This window comes from Centruroides sculpturatus, unplaced genomic scaffold, assembly GCF_000671375.1.
Source record: "Centruroides sculpturatus isolate CEXI.00-Female unplaced genomic scaffold, Cexi_2.0 scaffold883, whole genome shotgun sequence".
Classification (NCBI taxonomy): Eukaryota; Metazoa; Arthropoda; class Arachnida; order Scorpiones; family Buthidae; genus Centruroides; species Centruroides sculpturatus.
Genome location: NW_019385114.1, coordinates 148,873 through 159,437, shown reverse-complemented (window position 1 = coordinate 159,437; position 10,565 = coordinate 148,873). Strand labels below are relative to the sequence as shown.

Below are 10,565 nucleotides of genomic sequence, written 5' to 3'. Positions count from 1 at the left end.
ATAATAATCAAATTTCAAAACAAATTTGATTATTAAAGCATTACATGCCAATTGTTACTGACAGCAACACAAATCAAGTAATAGTGATAATATTCTATCACAGTACATACTGCCTACTGTGCAATTCCTATAACACATAATTTACCCAATTGTGAGATAAGCTGGCGGTACAAAGTTAGTAAACCCGTGTACCACTTAATTGGCACGGATTGCAAAATCCGATCTCTAAACGTTATTGGATGACTTCCTAAGATTTTAATGTAGACCAGGAGTTTGTAAGATCTCCTGGTGGTTGTTTTTCTGACACCACTTAATCAATTTAATCCACCTGTAAATGATGAATTTCGTTTACAGGTGGATTAAAGTACGCAAGTACTTGGTGAGGACATAGGCATAGATTTTAATCATTGAAGAGACCATATTAAAGTAACAAACAAAATATTTAATGGAATAAAAAAAAATATTACAATAATATCAGAATATAAGGGATTACAACTAAATGATTCTGAACCTATCTTAAAAGAGAATATTCAACTATCTACAGTGATACCCCGAACTTACGCGATAGGTGGGACCGAGCGATAACTGCGTAAGTCGGTATATAATTCCACAATTTGTGTAAAATTCAAGTCATCTGACTTGAATTTTACACAAATTGGGGTATGTAAGCTAATAAATGTTCTCGTTAATCTTATCTCGTCTTCTGATTCATTTACGGTTACAAGAAATCCCCATATAGAGTCTCTCAAGTCTCCATAGATATAACAAACACAGAAATAAATAACACAAAATAAATTGTAAGTATGCGTCGATTCCGCGCAACACGTTCGAACATGTAAGCTGAACAATAGTGTGGGGGAGTGAATAATCAAGAGCTGCATGCTGCTCAAACAAAAGACGAATCCACGAGATTTGAAAATCGCATAACTCCGGGTTCGCGTAAGTCAAGGTATTACTGTACTTAAATCTATATGTGAGAGAGAGAATTTACATTTATCTAAATATATTATACTGCCTTTACAGTCCATAAGAATCTTGTATTTTAACATTCAGGATCAGAGAGACGTTTATGATGTGGATGAAACAGAATGGAATCACGTTAGTTAGGGCCGATAAGTCCAAGGCTATGGTACTCATGAAGCGCAATACATATGACCAATTGTTATCGGAGCACATTAAGAATACCAGATGCGACATTGTGCAAAGGGATACGGTGGATAAGCTACAGAATAGAGTTAAACGCTTCGCTACCACTAAACTGGCTAAGAGACTGGAAATGAGAAATATTATAGTCGATGCGCCAGATACACCGAAGTTGTTTGCTTTCACAAAAATCCACAAAGTAGGACAGCAACTTCGTCCTGTTGTAGATAAGGCCAGAGCTCCGACACATAAAATGGAGAAGTTCGTCCACAAGCTTATCATGCCCTACTTGGAAGATTATCCGTACATGCTGAAGGACCCTGTGGACCTTATAGATACCCTCAAAAAGATCACCGTAACACCTAAGTTTCTCACAGTATTGGATTTCAAGTCGCTGTTTCCATCAATCCTACTCCCTCCTGCCTTTTGCGCCATCAGAGATTTACTACTCTCTATCCTAAACAATAATACTCTACACCAGCAAATTTTTGAGATGGCCCATCTACTGTGTTACAATTCCTTCTTCCAATTCAAAGGTAGCGTGTACACGCAAGGAAGAGGAATCCCTATGGGTAGTCCGATATCTGGTGACTTGTGCGAGATGGTGGTTAGAATACTCGAAGCTAAAGTCCTCCCACACCACCTACACAACATCATTTTACATAAGAGATATGTTGACGATATTATCATATTGTGGAAAGAAATTCCGGACATCAAGGCTTTCGTCGACACAATGAATAATAATACGTATGGATTAACCATAGAAATAGAGCAAGCACACCAGACGAATGTACACTTCCTAGATATTGACATCAAGGTAGAGGAGTTGGTAATCCACATGGCGGTGTACCGTAAGTTAGGAACAAAAGGCATATACATACCAGTAGGGTCATGTGACCCACCGCAATATAAAGTGGCACCATTTAAGGCCCTAATTAAGAGAGCTCACACACACACTTCCACTGAGCGAGCCCTACAAGCAGAGCTAAGACTTACACAACGAATAGCTGCTGAACACGGATACGGCAAGCTTATACGCAAGTTATTGCATGAATATCAAAACACAAATCAAGACCTACCACAAAGAGAAGAGCGACAAGATATGGATAAGATCGTTCCAGTCAATTATAATCCATATATTAGACGGCTATATGGAGAAATAGCTAGAAAGAACCACATACGTATAGCCTACAGAAGGTGCGCTTTGATATTCAACATACTAACCAATGGAAAAGATCAACCTGATAAAGATAGGCTGTCAGGGGTCTACAGCATACCAATTATAGATCGCAGATGTGATAGAAACCTTCTGTATGTGGGCTTCACCAAATGATCCTTAGAGGTTAGACTCAAAGAACACGCTGCGGATATTCAGAAACGAAGGGACACGACGGCTCTAGCAGTATATGCCTCCGATCCGGATATAGACCCCGAATTTAAGAAAGCCAGAATTATCCGCACCACACGGCAAGTACACCATACACTAAGTATATGCTGGCCGCCTCTAGCCATCTGAGGCTAGAGGCGGCCAGCATATACTTAGCTAACCTTAAGGATAATCAATGCATCAATTATAAAGAAGAGATTACGTTATCAACAGCGTGGCTAGCGTTTATGAATGGTAATTTATGATATCCGTTTTGGAGTCGACTGCGCATGACATACAACAATGGAAACGGGAAACGTGTATTTGAACATACATATTTCGAATTTAAAGTTTTTTATGAGCTGCATTTTCCATCAGAGATTTGAAAAAGCCTGAAGAAGAACTGGTATAAGGGTTCGAAAACATTAGTTTTGGTTCGTTTTTGGTTCGTTACGACATAGTAGACGCACCGGTAACAGGTTAGAAAGAGAATTATAAAAGTTTTTAAAGTTTATACTACAGTTTATTATAAATTTAAAGAGAAATATACAGCAGGTTCTCACTTAACATTGTTTTATTATAATGTTGTTGAGAAAAAATACAAATACATTTGAAATTATTTACAGGTATTGTTGAATTTTCTTTACAAACTGTAGAATTGATTCTATATGAGGTAAGAAATAATAATTAGATTAGTATAATTCAATTATATTAATCTAATTAGATTATATCTTGTTTATATCATTTAGCCCAAGAGTTGGCAACCTTTTTGTTACTAATGGTGCAATAAAAAGTTTAAAAACTATCAAGGGTGCATAGTTTAATTTTTGAAAAAATCATGATGTTATAATAAACAAAAAAAATAATTGTTTTGAAATATGTATATTTATACAAAATAAATATTATACATGCATGTAATAAATAAAAACTTAAAATTAAAAGTACATACATAAAATAACACAAAATCAAATTAAATAAAATTACAAGTATATATATTTGCACTTGCATGACTTGGTTCTAGAGGGTGCATCTGAAATACACCGTGGGTGCCAAGTCGCCAACCCCTGATTAAGCCTATGGTAATATTGATTTTGTTATATATCATTTCACTTAATGTCCCAGTTTCCAAGGTCTATTGATGATATTAAGTGAAACTGTATTATATTTTGAATTATTCTTATAGATGTTTTAAGTTTGTAAGAATGTAAGTTAGACTTATTTAGCTAGTTTAAAAGCATTTTAAAATTTTATTAATTTTAGAAATATTGAAACATTATGAAAAAATTTAAAGTAATATATTCTGTTCTTTTTAGCGGAAGAAATGGATCAGGCAGATAAAGAATTGAAGGAATCATTAAAGAAACTTTGGCCATTGCAAGGAGAGAAAGTAATTAATAAATTAGTGCCAACAAATGAAGGTAATTTCTTTCATTAAACTTTAAAATAAATAAAACAACCACTCACAACTGCGTAAACTTGATAAAAGCAGCAACCGAAACCAAACACCAGCAGAAAAAGTAACAGAACTAATGTTTTCACTGTGTTAAATGAGCATCCTCAGTATAAATGATCCTGCACCTGTTAAAACAATGGGGGATTGCCATACAAGTGCCAAGAGGGGAGATGATGTAAGAAAAAGGGAGGGAGCAGGAGAGGATAGAAAATTAACAGTTCATAGAACATTTTCCATGCAGGAGCTCACATTGTGAAATTTAATGGTAGTATTTTTTCAGGTGACCTTGTAAACTTCTACATGTTCTAAATATCTGAGATGTTGTTTCTGGGTGAAGCTATATATGAGGCATGCACATTTGAAATGCACCTCTATGTTGGGTCAGAGGCAAAGGTGGCTCGAGTGGTGTTGGCTGATCCTTTCAGGATGGAATTCCAATACGCTTTGAGGCAGGTGTTTAAAGGGCATGTTGTATCACCTGTATATTCCAAGTGGCAGTTGGTTTTGTGATCTGTAACTGGGATAGTGTATATGCCTAGTTGGAGGTGCCTGTCTGGACAGTTTTTAGTGTTCTGGAGGAGGATGAAAATCAAGGAACTTCTTTGGAAAGTTAACTGAAAATTTTATTATTCAGGGTGGCTAGTCTTCTGTTGTATGTGATGGTCATGTATACTGTGGTCTGGGTGTGAATGTTCAGTGTGACGAAAATGGCAGAGGAAAGACAATGTATTAGGTCTTTCATGGTGTATGGAGAATAGTCATGTAGTGTACCAAGTGATTTTTAAAATAGATTTTCTATTTGGCAACTTACTACTGTATTATGAAGCTATTTAATAGATAAAATAAAGCAAAAAATATAATTGATGTACACTCACTCAGCATTAGTATATAAATCAAAAAACACAACACCTTAATTTGCTGAGAAAAAATTTAATGTAAAGCAAACGTTTTCAGCCAAATCAGTTGGCCATCGTCAGGCTAAGAACATTTGAATATAAATAAAATAGAACAAAAATTTAAATACAAATAAAATAAAATAACGAGCGAAATTTATATATAAATGTATAAAGAATAATAAAATAAATAAAAATTATTGTTACAAATAACAAAAAATGTATACGAAAAAATAAGCATAGGTTAACTAAATATTAAAACGTTATATAGAAATTCAGTGAAATGCACTTTATGCGAAAAAATATTAAAATCGCCGCAATAAATTAAGATTTGTCCAATCGTTTGATAAAGTATTTCCAGGCCGAAGGCAACCCTTCAGAATCTCTAGAATTGATGCATGAATCATGCAATTTGCTTTTATATATTTCAATTTTTTCTGCGCAATTCGCCAATGTCGGTGAATGTACCGATTTAATAATTTCTGCTTCGTCCCATTTGACGATTGAGCCTTCAACTTGCGCCATTTGCGATAGTATAGTGGCACTAGATCCCTTGCTGATGTTATACTTATGCTCTTTTATTCTGACTCCTAAACTTCTATTAGTGACACCAATATAATTTTTATTGATGTCCAATTCACGATTTTCATAAGGAATCCTGTATACTCCAGCTCTTTTTTCTTTATCTACTCTGTCTTTGTCATTCCTTAATAATTTATACAGGTTAGGAGCCCTCTTGAAAATTAACTTGGATTTTTTGCGGACCGCGATTTCCTTCATGATGTCTTTTCTCTTTTTATCATACGTGAATTTTGTAATTTTGCCGAAATCGCATTTTTGAGCCTTAGTTTTGTTTACTTTGTATTTTTTTACCAATGTTATTATCATATCTCTCCTGTACCCTAGCGATCTGGCAATATTTAATACTCTATTAATTTCCTGTTGCCTATCCAACACACTACTGCAATAGAGAAAGGCCCTTTGGATAAGGGCACGGAAGGCAGCCACTTTGTACTGGTAAGGATCATTAGAGTGGGACGGAATGTACAGAGGGCTATGCGTCGGTTTTACGTATACCTTAGTGGCCAAGTGCCCTTCTTTGAACTCAACGTCAATATCCAAAAAATGTATCTGTGAAGCATTTTTTTGTTCAATCTTCAGCATGAGGCCATCATCGTTGTTATTGATCATGCTAATAAAATCATCGATTTTTTTGTCATTCTTCCAAATTACAAAGACATCGTCAACGTATCTTTTAAAGTAAACAATGTCATTTAAGAATACAGAAAGAGCGCTTTTTTCCAATCTTCTTAATACAAGCTCACACAACAGTCCCGACATGGGACTTCCCATAGGGACTCCTCTTTTTTGTCTATATTGATGGCCGTTAAAGGTGAAAAACGATTCATAACAAATAAGGTTAGCTATTTCTGTTAATTCATTATTGTAACATGCCAATTCTGGGTTCTTGCTGCGCATGAAATCTAAAAGTGCTAACCTGCATGATTCAATTTTTATAGACGGGTATAAACTTTCATAGTCCATCACAGTTCCAATTTCATTATCCATTAAAATTATATCTTGTATTTCATTAACAACCTCCTTTGGATCCTGTGCTACAAGTACACTACATTACTCTCGATGTGCGAGGTGAGAAACTTATGTAATTTCTTTTCAAGAATAAACGTTGGTCCTCTGCATCTTTCAACTGTAGGTCTCTATGTTTTGCAAATTCATTTCCCTAATAGTAATAATATTTTAAACCGTTTGATTTTTGTATTAAAGTTTTTTTAATTGATTGATGATTGATTCAATCAACTAATTTGTTGATTGTTTGATTGTATTAACTTGATTCTTTAGATATTGAAAATTAAATAAATAACATTATGTTAATTTAAGCATACAGAAACGTTGCTGTTGTTCCAGCAAAAATCTTATTTTCACTTTACCGAGTGCCTAGTAGGTAATGTGCAGATTACCTAGATACTCTGCCTATTACCTAGGTAATTTGAGAAATAGAACAATTTTAGCAACTTTAACGGATCACTGTAGTTAATGTGCAGATTAGCTAGGTAATGTGCACATTAACGGATTTCAAACTTTAGCGGTAAAATTTACACAAGAAAACAAAAAATAATAAATATTACTGAACTCAAACTACTTATATCAATTGACTTTATATTTTTGTTGAGTTTTTTTCCTGTCCTTACAGGTTTTAAACAATTAGATGTTGTAAGGTTCATAAACATCTAGATATGTATGTTTAACATAAGAAAAAAAAATTCCATTTAGGGAAGACCAGGCCAGTGCCATAACTAGGGTGGTGCCCAGCCACAGAGCACAGACCCTGGGAGGTGCAGAAATGACCTGGACCAAGTTTGGGTCGTAGTTTTGGGGCATAGTTACAGAAGCTCACACCGGGTGCATAAAAGGCTAGTTACAGCACTGGACCAGGCACATGTATATATTATGGCCAAAGCCTGAACTTCAGCTAGTTCCTGAATTGGCTAGTTATTTTGCACTTTGGCCAAAGTCCGACTTGAAATGACCAATGTGTATGCTTCTTTGGCCAGCCATTTCATGAATGGGCAAGTAATCCATGGCCAAAATTCGATGTGCTGATGCAAGACTGTCCGGCAACACATCTTTTGCTTCCAGTGTGATAGTGTTCTCAAACAACTGTGAGGTTGCCAAACTGTGCATAACAGCAGGATATCTGAGCAGTTCTGAAGCGTATGTGGGAGTGTTGCTGATAGAGACAACTCTCTCCGGTTACAAAACAATTTTCCTGATTTATTGTATATATTATGTTTACAAAAATAGTATCTTCTGTCCGAGAACATTAGACATTAGTATACGAAAGAGAGGGATCCTCCAGGTACCACTCAGAGATATGACCTGGAAGTGGAAAAGATGATGAAGGAAGAGAGAGAGAGCAAAGAAAAGGGGATGAAATATGGTCGAGAACAGGATGATAATGTCCAGATGACAGTGGAATGACTGGATGGTTGGATGGTTGGATGGTTGAACAGTTGGTCAGAATTAATGAGAAATTCACACTGGAGAGTTTTTTTAAGGAAGCAAGGATCATCAGTGCAATTGACTCAAAAAAGAAGGATGACTGTAGACATGTCATAGTCAACGTAACGCCGGCAGTACGGAATACTTTAATCAATATTAAAAAGATATGCTATGAGTGGGGCACGCTAATAGTGGATGATTATATACCTGTTTTAAGGTGCTACAAGTGCACTGGGTATGGTCACAAAGCAGCTGACTGCGACTCGCAGGAGCAGTGCAGTCACTGCACGAAGAGACATAAGTACAAAGACTGCCCGAATCGGAACGACGGGCCGCAGTGCACTAACTGCACTAAAGCCAATAAAAATCAACCAGAGGGAAGAAAGTACAGAGCAGCACATAATGCTTTTTCTGCACTGTGTCCAATACTGCAATACTACAAGAGGCTCATAGTAAAGCAAACTCTATATGAATAATTATACACTTGGTTCTGCTGCCCCACCATCATGGCTACTACGACCAATATTCTACAAATTCTACAAATAAATACCCAGAAAAGTAAGGCGGCTTCATCCCTTATGATGAAAACTGCAAATGACCTGGATGTGGATATTATACTCATTCAGGAGCCATACACGGTAAATAATACTATCACCCGCTTTTGCAAGTGGCAAATTTTGAATAAGAGAAACAGTAATCAAAGACCCAAATGTGGTGTTATTATCAGAAACACTGACATAGATGCGGCTATGATCCCGGAGTTGAGTTCTGACCGCATTACTACGGTAGTCATTAATTCTAATGCTATTAATTACATCATATGTATTTATTTCTCTCCATTCGACTCTGATGCAGAATGCATTGAGGAACTCAGTAAGGTTGTCCGCTCCTTAAGCAGTGACAAATATATCATAGCAGGGGATGCAAATGCTAAATCCCCAACTTGGTTTCATGAAGAAGAAGACCGCCGTGGAAGACTACTAAATGATTTTATGAACGAGGCTGACTGTATATCGCTAAATACTACCGATCATCCTACATTCTTTACCAGTAGAGCCAAAGGCTGGACGGATGTCTGTCTGGCCCCCACAGCTGTGGGTAGGTATATTGAGAATTGCGAAACTTTAACAATCACGTCTTGTAGCGACCATCGTTACATTCTAACTGCTATTAACAATAACACTCAGCCCAACACTACCATCCAGGACACCCGCCGTCGTATAACAAACTGGGAAACTTTCAGGCAACTCTTCGCAGTTCACTGGAGAGAGTACAGCTTTCACTCCTTGGTGAGCCCAGCGGACATTGATCACTATGTAAGACATATAACTGAGTCAATCAAGTCTTCAGCAACCTATAAGGCTAAGAGTAAGAGAAAAACACACTGGTGGAGCAATGAGTTGGAGCAAAAGAAGCATGAAATCAGGAGGCTGCGCAGGCAATGGCTACGAGCCGAGAACAGTGACCAGAAAGAGCAAAAGAAAGAAGCCTATGGCAAAAGCTTAAAAGACTATAAAAAAGCAATAAACCAAGCCAGAACCAGAGCATGGAAGAAATTCTGCACCGAGACCTGTAACGATCCCTGGTCTCAATCATATCACATTGTCTTTGGGAATAACAAAAAGGCCACTATCCCCAATCTCACTAAGAAGGATGGCACCGGTACCTATAATATTCTTGCAAATATTGAGAAACTACTTGAGAATCATTTCCCAAATGATAGCATAGACAATGAGCTGGAAATGCATGAGGAAGTAAGGAATAACATCACTGTCCCCCAGAACAGCAAGGATGATCGTTGGTTTTCGTTTCGAGAAGTAAAACATATGGTAAATACTATGGCCAGCAAGAAAGCGCCGGGCATTGACAATATCACTGCAGAAATGGTGAAGGCAGCGTTTCAAGAAATCCCTATTGCTTTCATGATATTGTATAATGCCTGCCTAAACCACGGCTACTTCCCAGAGCTGTGGAAGAAGGCAAATGTTAAGTTTATTCCAAAAGTGGACAACCCAACTATGGAATGTGACTACAGGCCCATCAGCTTGTTGCCAACAATGGGGAAAGTCCTGAATGGTCTCCTCATTGGCAGAATAAACTGGCACTTGAGTAGCAACAACCTGCAGCATAAGAACCAATATGGGTTCCGCCCTGGCTGTTCGGCCATCCACGCAATACAGGGTGTAAAGGATTTTGTTAACCAGGCATGGGACAGCGATAGACATGCTTTGCTGCTAAGTGTTGATTTTTAAAGGCATTCGACCACCTATGGTGGCCTTCCATATTGCATTGTTTGAATCAAACTAACTGCCCGAGCAACATATATAGGTTGACCAACAGCTACCTGGAAAATAGGACTGTGGGCTATTACTCAAATACAATTAACCTGGAAAAGAGTATTAACAGAGGCTGCCCGCAGGGTTCCAGAAGTGGCCCAGGACTCTGGAACCTAGTATATGATGGCCTGCTTTGCAGCCTTGACTCGGACCCAGATATCAAGGCACAAGGTTTTGCTGACGATACGCTGATAATGATAGCGCATCAGAATAGTAACATACTACAAAAGAAGGCTAATGAGGTTCTAGAGCTGGTCAGCAACTGGAGCAAGAAGAACAAACTCCCGATCAATTATAATAAAAGTGAAGCAATGGTGTGCGCAAAAAACTCCAGGAGGAAGCAGCTACAGCGC

General features: G+C 37.3%; 2 protein-coding genes across 2 annotated transcripts; one reads left to right on the top strand and one right to left on the bottom strand.

Moving 5' to 3' along the window:
* The first annotated feature begins 1,072 nt into the window (after positions 1 to 1,072).
* LOC111634973 lies at positions 1,073 to 3,944 on the top strand. Its single transcript, XM_023379822.1, has 2 exons — positions 1,073 to 2,438; positions 3,823 to 3,944. The coding sequence occupies exons 1-2, from the start codon at positions 1,073 to 1,075 to the stop codon at positions 3,942 to 3,944; spliced, it is 1,488 nt and encodes a 495-aa protein (XP_023235590.1).
* A 1,235-nt stretch (positions 3,945 to 5,179) lies between these two features.
* Positions 5,180 to 6,424, bottom strand: LOC111634972. The gene has a single exon (XM_023379821.1). It carries the CDS (start codon positions 6,422 to 6,424, stop codon positions 5,180 to 5,182), a length of 1,245 nt encoding a protein of 414 aa, XP_023235589.1.
* Between the last annotated feature and the right edge of the window lie 4,141 nt (positions 6,425 to 10,565).

What these genes read in the sequence shown, in the direction of transcription:
- LOC111634972 (XM_023379821.1), bottom strand. Translation starts at nt 6,424, where the DNA reads ATGGATAATGAAATTGGAACTGTGATGGACTATGAAAGTTTATACCCG.
- LOC111634973 (XM_023379822.1), top strand. Translation starts at nt 1,073, where the DNA reads ATGTGGATGAAACAGAATGGAATCACGTTAGTTAGGGCCGATAAGTCC. An exon ending in ACCAATTATAGATCGCAGAT is followed by an intron (nt 2,439 to 3,822) that starts GTGATAGAAACC and finishes TGTTCTTTTTAG; the next exon opens with CGGAAGAAATGGATCAGGCA.